This window comes from Fukomys damarensis, unplaced genomic scaffold (assembly GCF_012274545.1).
Source record: "Fukomys damarensis isolate Sample0158 unplaced genomic scaffold, DMR_v1.0_HiC HiC_scaffold_5, whole genome shotgun sequence".
Classification (NCBI taxonomy): domain Eukaryota; kingdom Metazoa; phylum Chordata; class Mammalia; order Rodentia; family Bathyergidae; genus Fukomys; species Fukomys damarensis.
Window position 1 is genome coordinate 3,233,995 of NW_022900917.1, and position 18,194 is coordinate 3,252,188.

At 42.1% G+C, this 18,194-nt stretch overlaps 1 protein-coding gene and 1 long non-coding RNA gene across 2 annotated transcripts in view; one reads left to right on the plus strand and one right to left on the minus strand.

Moving 5' to 3' along the window:
* The window catches only part of Rims2 (regulating synaptic membrane exocytosis 2), a 408,447-nt gene that overhangs the window by 23,114 nt on the left and 367,139 nt on the right, over nucleotides 1-18,194 (minus strand). Inside the window, exons 25-29 of the mRNA XM_033759701.1 lie at nucleotides 10,722-10,852; nucleotides 10,003-10,211; nucleotides 9,742-9,937; nucleotides 3,363-3,575; nucleotides 317-538 (exon numbers count right to left, since the gene is read on the minus strand). Of these exons, the coding sequence (XP_033615592.1) occupies nucleotides 317-538; nucleotides 3,363-3,575; nucleotides 9,742-9,937; nucleotides 10,003-10,211; nucleotides 10,722-10,852 (971 nt within the window). The remainder of the gene's footprint in view (nucleotides 1-316; nucleotides 539-3,362; nucleotides 3,576-9,741; nucleotides 9,938-10,002; nucleotides 10,212-10,721; nucleotides 10,853-18,194) is intronic.
* On the plus strand, nucleotides 2,142-16,821 carry LOC104853914. The gene is made up of 4 exons (XR_777918.2): nucleotides 2,142-2,236; nucleotides 2,555-2,734; nucleotides 15,297-15,483; nucleotides 16,329-16,821. It is a non-coding gene; the product is annotated as an uncharacterized LOC104853914 (long non-coding RNA).

An 18,194-nucleotide genomic window follows, 5' to 3' on the forward strand; every position in this document is an offset into this window, starting at 1 on the left:
GAGGGAACAGCAGTCCGGCCGCCCGCCCCGCCCTCCGCTCGGCACCCAGCCCTGCACCACCAGCCTGTGAGTCCTGACGCGCCCGTTCTCACTGGGTCCCGAAAGCGTACAGTGAAAGCTTGCCTGCTTTCTTCACAAGACGTAAAAGGTCAACAGAAAGGAAAACAAGTGTTTAAAAATCCCCCACGAGCCATGAAAGAAGCAACTCCAAAAGCAGAAACAATAACGCACAATGGTGCCTATTGACTCGGTCCCAATTTCAGGAATTTTTAATGTTTTCTTCCTCTAAAAGAACTAATTTGCAACGCAGTGTTACTAAAAATGATAACAGGCTCTGTAAGGCTTCACGTCTGAGTAACAGGCAGTGTTCCAGTCTAAACCGGAGGGGCAGGCAGTGCGGAGCAAAGTCACTCAGTGCCGTGAGCACGCCGGTCTCTGTCCCGGAAGGCAAGTGACTGAGCCGCACCGTCACAGAGCCACGACTGCCCACGTCTTCTGCCAGTGTCGGACACTCATGCAGCTTCTCAGAGCCATTCTGCTGGGGCAGGAGGGTGGGAGACAAGGGAGCCACCCGGGGTCATTGCGTGACCGCTGCTGTGTGTAAGGGGGGTTCAAAGGCGCGCAGTAAAATGCCCATTAGGCGTCTACAGTGGTTCTCCCACTCAGTAAACACTTCCCGGGCAGTGTGTGTGGAAAACACTTCCCGCAGCACAGTGGCGGGCTCAGACCCTCATTCAGTTATCAGCTGAGCTCCTGGCACCTGCCGGGCACTTCTGTGGACGCTTCTGACACAACAGTGACCAAAGTGGCTAAGAATCCCGTGCTTGTGGTACTCTCTGCTGGGCCGGGGGGCAGCACACTGTGCAGAACACAACAGGGCGCTCCGATCAGGGGGCCAGGGCAAATGAAAAGCCGTGCTGCGTCACACAGAGGCGTGCAGGCTGCAGCAGCCTCACGCAGGGCAGACACAGGCCTTCCGGATGTTAAAGGCTTGGCCATTGGACACCGCGGCTTGGAGGTGTAAAATACACACAACCCTCCCCGGCCTTTCTAAAAATGAGAAGACTTTCAGCTCAAGTAAGTTGTAACTGTAACTTTTGGCTGTTTAGACTTAGGGTCACCCAGCGTTCTTGCTTCTGTTTTCTGGGTAGGCACTGTCCTTTTTCAGTAACATTCCTAGAACTCTTAGTCCAATTTCCTTATTATTCACCTTCCTGTCAGAGACTGCGCCTGCTCCCTCTCTGGTACTGATCCGGCTGCACCAACAAGAGGGAAGCACGTTGGCCCAGACACCCCCATTTCTACACGGGCATTGCTTCTGTACCTAAAGTATAATTCCACAACAATTATAATCTAGTACTGCAACTTGTATACAATTTTCTTATTCATCCAAATATCATTACAGAGTCACAAATATATACAAGGAATTGCTTCTAGAGGTAAAATAATACCTTGAAAAGATTGTCAGAAAAATATGAAAATCACCTTTTTCAAGAAAAGATAAACAGATACAACTTGCATAAATGATCATCGGATTTTATCTGCATATTTGATGAACATACAAAAGCACATTTTATAGATTTAGAGTTTATAAAACATATGATATTTATGCCACTTGATTCTCATATCAATCCCAAGTTTTTGTCCTTTACAGATGAGTCCAAGAAGACTCAAGAATATTAATGACCTGCCTGGCAGGACAGGGTTCACACTGAGAAGGTCCGACTTCAGACGGTGGCCTGCACACCACTGCTGATGCTTTCCATACGCACATCAAACACAGATGAGTGACGTGGTCCCAATACAGTCAGTTATTTGGTCTGCAATGAATACTGGCAATCCGTCTTTAAAATCACAATGCTGATTCTATACAATGTTAAATCCATATCTGCCTTCCTTATAGTCATATCAATGCTGCATATTCACACGACCAGTATATGAAACCCAAAAGATATAACATTTCCCCTCATACCTAGATTTACATCAGTATGGTACAAATAAACGTGAACTTTTGTGATTTCTGTTTTCAAATGTATAACTCAGCAGATTTTGAAAGTGAGGAACAGATGTTGCTCTGTCACAACTGGTTAACCCAAAACTTTCACAAAAGTAGAAGAGGCCAAAAGATACTTAAGAGTGCGAGAAGACAAAATAGAATGACATGACCAGTGTTTTCACTGCTTCTGAAATGAGATTTGTGATAATATTTGCCTCTTAAAAGAACATGCCCATGGAGGTAAGCCAATAAGTTATTGATTAGGCTAAATGCTGATAAGATCTGACTGAGAAATGGGAAAACCCCTAAAGACAACTAATGAGTCACAAAAGCAGTACAATCATGTAACAGAGGGAGAGCAAATATGTTTACTCAGTAATCTGAATTATGGCCCTTTAGGCATAATATTTATGATGAAAATAGCTACCTTTGTTTCCATATAAATTGCCTCATTTAATATAAACACTATAAGGCAGTAACTCATTCTCATTTAAAAACAGGAAAGCTGACGCGTATTTGTTTAGTAATTTTGGGTCCTTACCACGTATCTCACTCTAGCCACGGAGGATACAGAAGTGAACAAAGCAGACAGAAACCAGACGTCCCCACACATCCTGCTTCCTGAACACCAGGCTCGTTCTAAACAATGTCTCATGTCAGCACATAAACTCACTCCGTGAATGCACAACCTCAGCAGAGAGACGGTACCACTGACACGACACAGATGAGGAAACCGAGGTAAGTCACGGATGTCTCTTGCCCAAGCCCATGCAGGTTATTAAGAAGGGAAACCGGGAACCAAATGTTTTGTATAAATATTCTAACACTAGCAAAATGGTATCACTACATATACCATCTACACAAATTTTAAAAGTCATATGAAATATCATTTAAAAAGAAAAACAAAGATTCATTTAAAAAGAAAACATGTATTCCACTGATCGATGATAAGTTAAAGAACTACAGATTGAATAGAAAGAGTGTCATTTAAGGAAACTTACTTAGGGCCTGGGAAGAAGAGAGGAGTGTGAGATACCATTACGTCACTCAGACAGTTCCCTTTCTGACACATGGTGACCTTCCCGTGTCCTTTGCTTCCTTAGTCATTCATGGACTGAGCACCTGCCCTAGACGCCTTTAATGATCTGTAAGATGTAGGTGAAACATGAGTTTGACCAGCAGGCTTGGAGAAATGGGTAAGGGGCTTGAGCTTCTCAGGAGAACTTCTTTCTGCCATCCTAGATGGGGTACAGCGAGGATGATTTCAAGCCTGAGAAACGCAGTATCCCAGCCAGTCTTCTGCTCTGTCACTCTGTGGGTGCAGAATAAAACACCAACCCAAACCCAAGTGTTTCATCCGCTGTACATCCACAAAGTCATTTCTTGGTCCCCAGATGTGTGGGACTTCTCGGCAAGCCAGCACGCAGTTCTGCAGCAGCAGACCTGCAGGGTGGCCTACGGCCAGGTGCTCCTTACACTCCGGAGATGGGCCAGAGGCCAGGGGTGCCCAGGCCCCAACCTGCTGCCCCACTTCAGAGGCCAATCGCAAGCCGTAGACTGTCTTCCTGTGTCCAACTGGCTGGAAATGCGGGTTCCTACAACTCCTGTTAAGGTTTAGCTAATTGCTTGAGAGGTTCCTAAAGCCTGGGGCAATGCGCTTACCACTTTTTACAAAGGATAGAGACAGAGATGGAGACACAGAGCAGAGGTAGAGAAGGGGCTCCACACCTCTGTGTCAGGTCCTGGCCCCACCCTCCGGGAACTTCCATGTGCCCACTGTCCAGAAGCTACCCAAACTCCATCCCTTTGGGTTTCTATGGCAACTTCACCCCACAGGTGCAGAGGAAGCATGGACAAGGGTGTCAAGCGTGTCGGACAAACCCTGTGCTGTTGGGGTAGCGGGGAAGCAGCAGGGCCTGTGTGTGCAGACTGTGCGGTCTTTCCTCACAGGTGTGGGGCAGGACCCTGCTGAGGAGGCCTTGCCATCTACTATCAGACAAGTCAGAAACTGCACGGCCAGCTCCAAGGCGGGGAAGATCAGTTTTCATGACCTGCTTTGAGGAAGAGAAATTTTAGTGAGAAATTTTAGTTTCTGTGGCCTCGTGGAGGGAGCAAGGAGCCAGGAAACATGGGTGAAGCCAGTATGTATTGCCGTGATCCAGTTACCAAAGTCTGTATGGTAACGTTAGCACTCCCTCAGATGTCTCAGAGTAAAGAAAAAAATTCTAGTTATTCCTCTGGATTCTGGATAAGCATGACCTAGCAACCTCACTAGGAAATCAACAGTGCCCTGAGATACTGGAGTGTAATATTCTGGACCAACACACAGCGAAATTTAAATATTTTCCTAAGTCATACTAATGTGAACATCATGCAATACCTGTAAAAAGCACGTGCATTTAATTTTGCATTATTCATTGATTCCTTAGGCCACTGTGTGATCTAGTTCCTACTTGTACTTTCTTTTTCTTTAATGGCTAAACTTCGTGTATTAACTTCAACATACACAGCGGTAAAGACTTTTGATCACTGTTCTATTCAACTCAGTCATGTGCTAGCTGGATATAAGTGGTTACAAGTCGTCCACATTGCTTGAAACCATGCTGACACAGAAATGACAACTGAATCCTTTTCAAAGATATTTTACTTAACTTGCAGATGCTTTCATTATTCTTCATTACACACAAGACACAGGCTTGTAACAAAGTCATCCGAAGCTATTACAGACAGCTATTACAGACTCACAGCGGTGAGGAATGAGGGCTGTCAAAGCTTTACACAGAAACGTCAGCGAGGTGGGGTCTCAGTGAACTGCTGCCTGTGGGCTTCTATTCCTAGCTCAGGACACCTAGTAAATAGTGGAAAGTGTGTACAAAGCACCAACTTAGGGAGCCAACTAAGCACCTCCTCCTTTGCTGACTCCACTCAGGGAGCTCTGTGCTAGAGATGTCTTTCAAGAACCACTTGTCAGTCCTGTTGACAGAAAACTTCCCAGCAGAAAAGAACAACATAGCTTAAACATGTTTCCTCCTGAAGTTCAATTCAGACAGATTCCATGCAATCTGTGTCATTCATACTTGGACAATAAGGTGGGAATGTCAGGTCTAACGCAACAGAGGACTATTATCCAGGGAAAATAGTCACAGTGAGAGTAGGTCTGTGGTATAATGCAGAAACTCCAGAAGCAACAAGCAACTACAGAGGGGAAAGTCAGTACGCTTCCAGCTAGGTTATGCTGAGGCTTCTCCTCGACCAGCGCTTTCTATCTGGATCCCTCTGCTCGGCAGCTCAGCTTGCTAGAGGAACAGTGCTCCCATCCGAGACTCCTTTCCACACTACACAACAAGCCTAGAAGGCTCTGCTCCATGATTGTGACCTATAGCCCAAGTTAGCAAACAAAAAGCCCTTCTACTTTGCTGTGCCTCATTCATGCAAGAGTTTGTCCATCTGTCTGTCCACCCATCCATCCACACACCTTTCTATCTGTTCAACAAATGTGATTATTATTAATAGCTATTATTAAATCCATAACTTCCCAGGTATTGTCTTTAGCCTGAGAATAAAGTGATGAACCAATGGGATTTTTTTTTTCACAAAGTAAACAATGTAATGAGCAGACAAACATTAAGAAATAACCACACAAAAATTGAGCCATTATTCCTAAGTACCATCAAGGAAAACTGCAAAGTGTAATCAGAGTGGGGATTTAATGTAGACTGGAGTTTGGGGGTGGCAGAAAATGTAGAAAACTTTCTGAGCAAGTTTCTTAGACCCTGATGCTTGAAGGATAAAGAGGAATTTACAGATTAGGCAGAACTGAGTTAAAGATTTTCTAGGTAAAAGGGACGCCTGTAAGAAGGGAAGCTCCTACATCCCCATGCTCAAGCCCTTCTCAGATGAACAGGGTCTGGACAGCACAGGGAAAACCACCTCTCACAAGGAGAGTGTGCTACCTTCTTCAGGCCACTGGATATTTTTCAGCCAACTTCTGAGTTCTGCTCAGTCCCCCATGGCACTGACTCACCAAAGCAGTACACAGGCCCCTTTACACTATTTATTAGTGAGACATGCTGATATCAGGGAAAGAGTATACTGTTCTCTGGGGTGAAGAAATTATGGTTTTCTTCCCTAAGGTAGGTGTGTGTGTTTGTGGTAAAGTTTTCATCAAAGAAGAATGTGCTTCTCTGGAAAAGTGATTTCACTTTGGGATTGAGTGGCACAGATTGTGATTATCACCTAATGACTCTCAATAATTCCAGTTATCGGTTTTGTTTTTGATGTTAGGGAGACACAAACTTTTGGAGGGTTAATCGTTTAAAAGATGGGCTTTCTCTCACTTAACATTGCGGTCCCAAGATGCACCCATTTTCCCACAAGTGACTCAAGTCTATCCTTCAGACACACAAGCTTAAATATCTCATTGTTTCTCATACATAAGAAACTTGGAGTAAAATTAAAGAGCAAAATAAAAGATAGGTAATAGGAAGTAGAGAGACAGATGGTTCTCAAGGGAGGAGAGGCCTGAGACATGTAGGGAAAGGAAGGGATAAAGGATGGGAGGACCGGGATGTGCTCTGTACCTGTTCCAGCTCCACACAGGGGTGTGAACATCGCGACTGCAAACATGGACCAAATTTTAGAAAAGGGAAGGGCAGCAATGCAGCATGGGTGGACAGGGCAGGGGGAAGAGGAAAGGGATGAAAAATGAATTACGCTGTGTTACATCCATGCGCCAACTCCCATGACGAATGCAAACATTATGCACTATTAATGTGGACTAATAAACTAAAAACTTTAAAATTACAGATACAAGAAAACAAGATAAGCTTATCTCGCCTGGACAACATAGGGACTCAGCAAGACCTTGTCTCAAAAAATAAAAGTGGCTTCTTGAGGCTCAGTACAGTGGCCCAGGTTCAACCCCAGTACTGCAAAAAAAGTTACTTATAGGAACGGACTTGTCAAAATAAACTGGAGTAATCATTCATATATAAAAGCTTTTCTCTAAAAATGTTAACTTATCATCTAGCCACACTTTCTCAGAATTAGGACAGAAAAAAATGAGCTTTTTTCTGTTATTTATGATTTATTTTTAACGATACCTGACATTAACCTAACATCTAGGGAAAATTCATGTGTTGTGATAGCCTATTATTAGCTATCAATTTCATTTCAAATAGTACTATATTTCACATCACAAGGGCAGCGCTTTATAGGTTGCCTGGATGAGATAAAAATACATCTGCATCTCAAAAAATCTTATATTTTACCTATTTAGACGTTGGAAAACACTTTTTGAGATAGTGTTTCTTCTTCTCCGCCCCTCACATTGGAGACTGAACTCAGGGCACTGAGCATGGTGGGTAAGAATTCTACTACTGAGCTACCTCCCAGCCTAAGGACAATATTTTTTAAAATGTAGTTATTACACATATTGTCATAACTCAAGGTAATTGCAGTTTAAAAAAATAGTGCATGAAGGATCAGTTGTGCTATTTCTAAGTGTGTTTATTACAAATGTTCATTTGAAGTTAAGAATATCTGACCAAGCATTAGCTTTATGCCTTTTATAGCTACGTAGAAGGTGCTTGTCCTAGGACCAGTCAGGCTGAAGTAAAGAGAGCATGAGCGGGGCACCCTGAGCACCCTAAGGGCAGTGGGCCCCAATCCATGCAAAATTGGGCTGCACTACTTAGAATGGGTCCCTCCTCTGTCCACACCTGCCTCCTGCGTTTACTCTCAATCTCACTGTGGTAATTACCCCACTCCTGTTACTATGTGGGACTGACTAAGTCATCACATCCCTTACACAGGCCTCTATGTCACTGAACTTTGGACATGAGTGATAGGAAAGAAATATACTCCTACAATTTAAGTTCCTCTTCAAAATGTTCACATGTTAAAACATTCATTTTAAAATACATTTTCAAAGGGCCGGGGATTTAGCTCAGTGGTTCCAGTGCCTGCCTCACAAGTGCAAGGACCCAAGTTTGAGCCCCAGTACCAAAAAAAAAAGTAAAATTAAAATACATTTTCATGGATGAGAAGACTATTTTTTCCATAGTGGAGTCCATCAAGAAGAATACAAAATAACTCTAGAATCTAAGTAACCCCATGAGAATCTTATAAAAATATATGCATTTCTATAATGATCTCAACTATTATAATGTATGTTCTGTGTACATATGTAAACACACATGTACATGCACACACATATACAGAGTTGCCTGTATTCATGATTCTGTACTTGTGGATTCAACTAACCACAGATTAAAAATATTCAGGAAAATTTTTTGTCTGTATTGAACATATATAGATTATTTTTCTTGTCATTGTCCCCTAACAACTATCTATAAAGAATTCCTACAGTAACCTACAGATAATTTCAAGTATACGAGAACATATGTGTGGGTTGTGTGCAAATACTATGCTGTTTTATACAGAAACTTGAGCCTGTGAAGGCTGCACTATGGTGGGGGGCATACTCCGTCCAATCTCCTGTGGATACTGAGGATGACCACATGCATACACAAAACTGAAAACCACAGTAATGAAACAGTGGTTGACAGTCAAATCAACAGTAGTGTTTAACATAAGAATGTCTATAAACATTTTTCTGGTTCCTACACACCATATCCTATGGTTTAATTTTAAAGGTTTTAGGTAACATGACTTGTCTAAATGATAATTATGTTTTACCTGGTTTCTTCAAGTATTTTTTAGAAATCAATATAGTCATCTCTAAAAACAGCTACAAGTCGGTAAGCACTAGTCTCCATTTCACATGTGCTGAAGTATAAAGATAAAAAACTACAGACCCATCAGTGGGAAAATAGGTGAAGTCTAGATGGTTAAATTGTGAATTTAAAAATGTGCTACATGTCTGCATATAGAACAAATTTTTTATAAAAATATATGTGAATGTGAATGAATACAGACTCATTCAAAAGCAATCACCTGAAAGTGTTGCACATAGACAATTAATTATAATTTGATAGAAATTATTGGCCATTTTCATATCAGACAATATTAAATACTTATGGAATACCACCATGCTCAAGCAGAGTACTAAGCAGCAGAATTAGACACTTACTAATTAACTGACATTGGTTAAATCTATAACTTTCAATCAATCATCAATTATTATTTGAATTGATAAAAACAGAAAAGCTAAAAAAACAGATCAAGTAATTCTATGTAATTAAAAATAAAGAGACAATGAACCAGCATGTATTTGGAACTCTGTATGTGGAGCTCAAAAGCATTTAAGATACCAGAATCACTTGCAAGCACAAGGTCCTGAGTTCGATTCCTGTTACTGGGGGTTGGGGGAAGATGCCAGCATCAAAGCAAAATAAAACAGCTCAAGCATTCTTGTTTTGACCATGATAATGCCACACTTTTAAGATCACAGGACAGTAACTTTACAGATTGTAGGATGATCACATTCTGACACAACTTTGGAGAAGCACAGTATTCAACAGAAAAGGGGAACTAGAGAGGCAGTCTAGAAGCATATTACTCTGGTTATCACAAAAAAAGCATGAGGTACAGAGGTACAAACGGACTCAGAAAAGAATAAATCCAAGAAACTAAAAATTAAAAACAAAACTGCTCTTAAGACCTAAAGTGATGGCCACTGTTGCATCCACAAAGATTCCCGGTCTCCATCTCGCTGGCTGTGGGCCATCTGTGGAGGTGGCCACTCCCGTCTGAAAGCCTCTGCTCCTCACATCCTGGCTCACCTCCGACCTCTCTGCTGTCTTTTCAAAATGCCTTGCTTCTGCACCCTCACTGGTAACCCAGACTGCTCCAACCACGGGATCAGCTCCCAGAGCTCGCTCCTGAGCCCCAGCGATGACGACGTCCCCCACACCGAGACTCTCACAGCTCTCCTCTACTCTCCTGACTTCTTTCGCAAAGAAAGGACAATCTGCTTCTCTAATATTTGACAGCAGCAGCACAGTTCCTTAGAGCACAACTCTGGACTCTCTCTCCTTCCTCACCCTCCCTCTGCTGTATACCCCACCACCCAGTCATCACCAAATTCGGATGGTTCCACTTCTAAAACAGACCTCATCACCACCCATTTCTCCCAAGCCTTTTCCCAGACACTGTCACTCTTGCCTCCAAGACACTCCTCAGTGGGGCTCCTCTGAAAAGTCTGTACTTCAGCCGCATGGCTGCCCTCCCCAGCCTCTCCCACATCCTCTTCCTGCAGTGACAATAAAGCAGCGTGCGGAGCAGGACCGGGGCCCGTGCTGCTCTCCAGATGCCCCGCTGGCCACATTTCCCATGGGTCCCCAGGGTGAGCCCACCCGGCGTGTGCCTGGAACAGGCCAACCTGGTGCTGCCTCAGGGCCTCTGGCCAAGGGCTTTCTGGTCCCTTAGGACTAGCCCAGAAGGCATCTCTGGCGCTCCAGTCTCAAGTGGGAGGCTGCTTTTATTATTCTCTCCAGTGGCATCCCGTTCTTTTTCTTCAATATTATTCTAAAAGGATATTGACAAACGCATTTATTTATATTTTATTCTCCTCCTGCCCCTATGCAACTATAACTATTATAGAACAATAAAGCTATTTTATTCACTCCACACTTTTCTTCCTACCCAGTGCGTAACATGAGAGACGTGAAATTGTGTTGAGCTAATGGAATAAAATAAAATAGGATTTTTGCAGTGTGTCTTGTTTTGAATTATCCTAAATTTACTACTTCTTTGTAAGTACCAAAATGGCAAACATCCAGAGGACAGATTTCTTAAGCTTTAAGACTAACAGCAATTTTATTTCGGCAGGCAAGAGATTGCAGTCAATTTCCTCCCCGGCTAAAGAACATCTGCGCAGAGATGCATTTGTCCCTACATAATTGAACAGAAGTCCTACATGTTATGTGAAATATTAGGAAATATTGCTTCAGCTTGTCCCTGGAACACTGTCCTTGAACGGTCAGTTTCAGTGAGAGGAATGGAGCCCAGAGTGGAAAAAGAAATGGGCAAAGCGCAGGTGTGCTGAGGCACACATGGGGGTGACATCAGATCCCACACAGTGACCCTGAGGTCCAGGGACCGAGTGAGCACTCTGAACTTTATATAGATCCACAGCATTGCCAAATGGACTGTAGTGACATTTGGGAAAAAAAAGGTATGTGTTTGTGGTGATTGGGAAAGTAATAAACCCTCCGCATAAATACCCTTTCAAAGAATCCATTTTATCCTCCCCCCCTCTGAGAACAATCTCTAACTGTAGAACCCAATGAAACTGCAAGTTACAGAAGAGTGTAACAGATACAATTTAGTTTCTGTGCAGTGCACTATTTCTATCTGGGAACCCTTCTAGAACTTTCAGTGATGGAGAATTGCAGATTTAATTAGGAAATAGTCTTCATATGATATCAAAAACACCGCCACTATAAATTTCTCACACCTGTTTTTATTGTGCCCTGCATAGTTTTACAGAGCTCTTCTTCGGCAGGAAAAACTCGAAGAATATGAAACATAGCTGTCAATTTTGTTTCACAGCCTTCTGTTTTCGGTGTAGCCTCTCCATTGTGGTGCCTTTATCTGTACTAAAATCCTGTAGGTCTTTCTGCAGCTGTACTTAACAGCTGTCTTCCTGTCCCCCCATAACTAACCTGTACCTTTCATTGTATGTCCATCTATTTCTTTCTCTCTTCAGCGTTTAAAAATAAATAGTAATCAGAAGCTCCCTGCTCTGCTTAAAAGGGTTTTTCATTTATCCTTTCCCCTCCCTTTAAAAAATTAGAATCAATTCCATTTTTATTGTGTCAGAATTGCACATTTAAGTTTTTCCTACTCGGCTTGTGTCTGATCGTTGAGTCCAAGTCTGTATTAATTGTAACTTCAGCAATTGCCCGCTTGTGCCTTTCAGATATACACGCAAGGAGTTTAGTTTCCTTCTGTAAGAGTCTCTCAGGTATTTCATTTATTTAAGAAAAATTTGAGGCATCTACTATGTTAAGTGCCTGGTACGTTAATATACAAAACAAAGACCGCTGTCCAAGCCGAGTTTACATTCCAGCTGGGAAAACAAAGTCAGTAAAAATAGAGTTACCCAGTATGTGAGGATGGTGAGCAGCCTTCACCCTCGTCCCTCCACCCTCGTCTGGAGCAGCCACGGGCCTCCCTGTGCCCGCAGTGTGCATCCCAGGTCCGGAGACCAGAGCGCGGCAAGTCTGCTGCTGTTATTAGTGCAGACAGCAGGGCCAGCAAGCAGACATGGCCATGTGCTAAGTGTTAGGAGAAATGTGCAAATACAAATCACAGAACTGGAAGAAACTAACTCTGCCTGCTATGTCTTGACCATTTTGAACTCTAGGAAGAAATAGCTTCCTTCTCAGGATTTCTCGTCGTGCTTGATCTTCCCTGCCAGTCTTTCTTTGCTGTTCAATGCAGATGTTGGGGACCTTAGACTAATTATTCCCAAAAGGCCTTGGGCCAATGTTCAGATATTTAAAGCTTTCTACTGGCTCCATGTCGCTTCTGTAATAGTTTTATGACCCATTTCAAAGAAAGCATCTCATCTTCTTGATGGTATTAAATCGGAAAATCACATAATTTATTTTTCTTCTCAGACTCTCTTTTCTTCCCTGGATGGCTTCCTTTACCAAGTTTGTGGAATTCCAAGTCTATTTACAAGTTGCTCTTTCACATGGCCTCTTTCTCCTATATTTTCTTAGCCTAAGATCTGTTTATGTTGAAAAAGATCCCTGATATCTCAGTTCCAAACCTCATCTCTCCAGCTCTCCATTTTCTCTCTCAGTTATTTGCTTCTTCATGTTCAAACTTCAGGTCTTTTTGTTTCTTTATCTTGGGACTTTCCCCTGTGGTATCCACGTTCTGTTATTTACTTAAAAAAAAATCACTGAGCACCTCTGTGGATTGGACTTTTCCTGTTATGTCATACTGGCAGCCTCCACAGAAAGTACACTGCAATTTTAAACCGACCTTTTCTTCTTACTTCTCACTTTTCGGTGTGAAGATTACGAAAATGCCAGCCAGTTCCCCCAGACATATTTTCCAAGGTCTCATGAAATATACCACAGCTCTGGCCAGAAAATCACAACAGCACCATAATTCGGTGACTGCTCAGCGGTCGCTGCCTGGGAGTGGCTCTGAATGCACCCAAGCCCCTGCAGAGCCACTCTGACTGACGGCCCTGCCTTCCTCACCCCGGGATGAAGAGGTGCAGGTGGGCGCAGAACTGTGGGGCTGTATTATTGTTTGACTTCATCTACACATCCATAAAAAATACATTCGGCTAGATTTAAATGTTTTAAACTCATTTTTCATGTTTCCTCTGCCAGCTGGGTGGCTGGACAGACCTTGGATCTCCAGGAGAGCAAGATGGGCCTGGCCTGGGAGACATGGCCTGACAGCTGGATCCTGTCCTCGACTCGCCAGCCACACAGCATCTGTGTCTGTGTCTTTGGCTAACTAGTCTAACAGAGAGCGATTTTAGGTGAATCATTGGCTTGCTCGGTCCTTGGTTTCTCCTTTGATCCAGAGTGCCTACCTTTCCCTACTCCTCCTCAGCTTTGAGAGCTTTCCACTGTCTTTCACCACTGTGTGCCTTGTTATGGGAGCATAGGAGATCTTCCGCCTCACTCCGTGTGGCCAGAGACAGCAGGGACGGAGGCAATGGTACGGCCTCCGAAATCACATGGGTTTGGGTGTAGGTCCCCGCCCGCACCCTTCCTCTCTAGGCCTCGGTGTTTTCATCTGTAAATGGGAGAATTATTCTGTGAGGGTTCTCATCTAATAGTGAACACGAAGCTCTAGACAGGATGCCCGGTACACAGTGAGTATTCAATAAGTGACATTATTATTATTATTGTCATTACCACATTTATATTGAGTGGATAGTTTAAAAGTTTGTTCCTCTCAAACTGACCCAGGCAACATGTCCCATGGTAGATAGCTACAGAGAAACAGGCAACTTATCTCCTTTTAATAAAGCCACCATACTAAGAAGCAAAGCCTCAGTCATATTTGAGTTTTTGTTTTTTAATTTCAGAATCTGTTAACTAGAATTCAAGCCAGGCAAAAGTAAACATCTTTTTTTCAACTTTCAATAAAAAGCACTAATATGATTTCCAAATACAAGATGAGAAATAATTTAATAATCCTTTCTCATGACTTGCTAAACTTTTGTAGAAACCAAATAAGTCACGACACAGAGTAAGACTGTGTATTTCAAAAGCAGATGATCAACTGTTTTCTGCCTCAGAATATAACTAAGCACTTCTCAGTACTTAGCTTGCCGGGTTCACATGGGAAGTTGATCTGCTTCACAGACTTAATGTAGACACATAGAAATCTGTACCCTAACTACATCATTGCAAGCGACTCTAACACAGGTGGGCCTAGAGACAGGCAGCCAGGTGCACCCACCCTCACACACAGATTTTTATTGTGAAAGTTCTTTTACATGTTGGTTGTTCACTGCAAACACTTTCCACAAAAACTTGGGTAAATCAAAATGCGATTCATTTCCTAGGCTATCTCTGGCAAGCACTCAAGTCAGAAAGTATTCAAATTGCTTTGTACACTCTCAGCCTGTGCTCTGACTCTGGAAACAGGTGTTCTATAGTGGAGGAGGGAGGAAGGAGAAGAAAGAAATGAGAAAAAGATAGAGGATTTTCTTCCCCATTGGACATGAAGCAAATCCTAGCATCACTTCCCAAGGAGGAAAGCCTGGTTCTCGCATTTCTAACAAACCTCCTGCATTTCTTTCTTTTCTCCCCGCATCTCTGGGCAGCTCACTCAGGCTGTCACCCCCATCCTCATCAGGCTTGGCGCCAGAGTTTTCAGGAACCCCAGAGCCCCCAGCGGCACAGCCTCCCTGCTCTGGTGGGATTTCTATTTCACTGCTGGAGCGTGGCTACTCTCAGGCTGCGTTGGTGTGGGAATAGACTGGTGGAATGCATTTAAGAGAGATTTTTATTTTCAAACATCTTTAGCCAACTTGCCAGGCAGTGTTAAAAGTGAATTACAAACCTACAGGCAAACGCACAGCACGGCCAGCACTCTCCCTCGCTTCCGGAGAGTGACGCTCTTCCCTGGCTCAGGGCTCTGCGGGGCCTGACTCTGTCAGAGCTTCTCTCACTCCTACAAAACAACACAGGTTTGCTAAAGAGTCCAAGGAAAAATTTTTAAATCAGGTATTATAGAGGTAGAAGTTGAGATGCTTTTTCAGTCAGGTACTTAACACTTTATCTTTCCATAAGAACTACAGAAGCATGTATATTCTTAATATATTCAAATTTCATTACTTTGTCCACAGAAACTGAACGCCAGCTTTGGAACAAGTCCTCTGGGCAGAAGAGGCCCCGCACAAGCATCACGAACTACAGTAACAGCAGGTGCTAGATAAGAGACCCAGCCAGACAAAGCAGCCACGGCACGAATAATTACTTCCACTTTCGGGACTAAGGGTTATCACCTGGTTTACATCACGCCAGTACCACAAGGTAAATGTTAAAAAGACTATAAAAGTGAAATCCAAATTTACCGAGGTTCTGAATTCTCCTCAACCCTGCACACACACAGGTTTGCATAAGACATACTGTGTACCACATTTATGCGTATTTTAACGTAAGTCCGGATGTGAATCGCTGCTCACGGTTTTATTTTATTCAAAGGTATTTGGCCGTGCTCAGTCCAGCGCTTTTCGTGGCTGGAATGGCAAGCTGAGTCCCACTGCATCGACTACTGTTGCACTCGTGTGGACCAACTTTGTATGCTCAGGGCTCTAAAGTAACCAAGCTGTTGGACTTGCCTCTCTCCTCACCCTACTGAGAAGGCCCTATATCTCTTCTCTACCTATAACAATCACCAAACAAAATCGCACTTCGAATGCTTCAGAGTGGTTTCTTATTGACCACTTCAATAATTTCATTGGGTGTAATTAAAATTAAAAGCACAGTGTTTAGTTACAGGAAAACCAACCTTTAATATTTGTGTTGAAAATTCAATCTGTTTTGTATGGTCCTACATGGCTCTCCCCACTTAAAGTTAATGTGGCATTTTAATAAAATCGACATTTGGGCTGTAAAATACTCAGGGGGCCTGATGCATTTAAGAAGCTCACTGTTCAGTCTGGGGTGGAGCTCAGCGGTAGAGACAGCATTCACTTAGCACACATGAAGTCCTGGGTTCAATCCCAAGCTCCGCAAAACATTTTATAATGTTTTTTGGTATTAAAATTATATATAATGTATGTTCTATTCCTGAAATTAATGTTTCTAGTTAAAAAATTTGATATTTATTTATGTTAATGGGCTATTACTACTCAAAATGTCTTTCTTGTTTCTAGGTCTGATAAATCTGTATTTGGGGGACTGTAAAAGAGGGACAGTATCATAGATTTCAGCAACTATAGAAATTATCCCTGAGAGTATAGCCTTGGTATCCCAGATTTCACAACGTCTGCAAGAAGGTACTGGTACAGTCTCAGAGTAGAACTTCATAAGAAGAGAACCGACTACAGCTCTCTTTCAGCTGTGTATCCGGGAAAGACGCTTCTCAGCACCCTGTACTCCCAGGGTCACAGACGCTAAGGTGGGACATTCTCCGTGTTGTGCTTCACCCACATTCCTAGTGTATCGAGAACATTCACTAGGGTTCGTTCTCTTCCGGTGCATCACGCTGCCCACTTGCGGCGGCCTGGACTGCCCTCCTCCCACACTCAGATGCTCAAGGCCCAAGCCCTCGCACCTCAGAAACTAACCATGTATGAAGATAAAGTCTTACGTGTTGCATGCCAGCCCGAGACCATTAAAGTGGGCCCTAATCTGGCTGGTGTCTAAGAAGAGAAAAAGAAAATAAAATCTCTATAATTAAGCCATCCAGCCTCTGCCTTTTTTGTCAGTTATAGTAAGCTAATAAAATACGCTTTGAGATAAATTAAAGGGTACTATACTATATTAGCTTTCAGTTCTTTCAAAATCTTCCATCAGTCTCCTTTATAAAAATGTATTTACTTAGGATTACTTGGTCTTTTCTGTTTTTTGGGTTTTTTTTTTTTGGTCTTTTCTGTTTTTAACATCTTGCATAGTTCTCCTTTCCCAACAGACTGTGTCCCTCTGTATAATAAAACTAAGTTGTAAAGTGAATTTCCATAAATCAGATGGCATTTCCTAATTACTTCTGCTGTTTTAAAAACTTGTGTTTATATTAATAGTATCATTCATTCATTTTAAACAAAAGTAAATTATTTATATAGTCTCTTAAGAGATCACTTGCCTTCTGATTTTTATATGCACAGGATTCTGTGTTTCCTAAAGGCCTAAGGTGCATTTTACTGATGATATTATTCTAATTCCTATGGCCTACCACAGTGATCAGAGCCTAGCTCCCTGAATGCTCCAAAGAAACAATTTTACCTAAATAAATTCTAATAAAGGAGTTGTTCTCACTTATTTCTTTAAAGAAAATATTTTAAAATTAACACTGTTAATACCAGCTCTATATTAGAACTAAATGAGCCATTATACTACTATTACTAGAGAGGATGGCGTTTTAGAATTGGTTTTATTCATCAGTGTTCAAAATCATTACCTATAAATTCTATTTCTTGATATTTAAAACGATTTACAAAATGCAGTTACAATACATTCAATTCAGCACAGAGAGTAGATGCCCTGAAAACATCTTTCACAGCTCCCCTTACAGGAGGCCCAGCAAAAGTGAACATATGTTTCTCTTACTACCTGAATGTTCAGTACTAGAAGCCTTGGTAAATATTTAGACCCAGAATACATTAAAAATTAACTTCATAAGTTTTAGCTACTTAATTAAATATAATTTAAAAATTCTGCAATCCCAAATATCTCAATCCAGTATCATTTAAAGCCATGATGTTGGTGTGAGACCCTCAACAGAGCATTTGCTTTTATGACAATCTCTTTTTCCTAAATACTATTATTGACATTGTCAAACTGAAGTGAGTTAAAATCTGTTGAAAATGTTTTGAGAATTTTATGACAGTCTTAGCAAAACATAAAAACCCTATGAGTTGTTACTGAATTAGCTGGGAAAGAACTGAATCCTTCCACAACTTAAAATTTCCAAAAAATTCTCGTAAACCTAAGCATGTATTTAGGATAAAGCACATGTCTAGCTATGTTCTTAAAATGATTTTCTAAATTTTTCTTATGCCAGAATTTAAACGTTGTTTCAA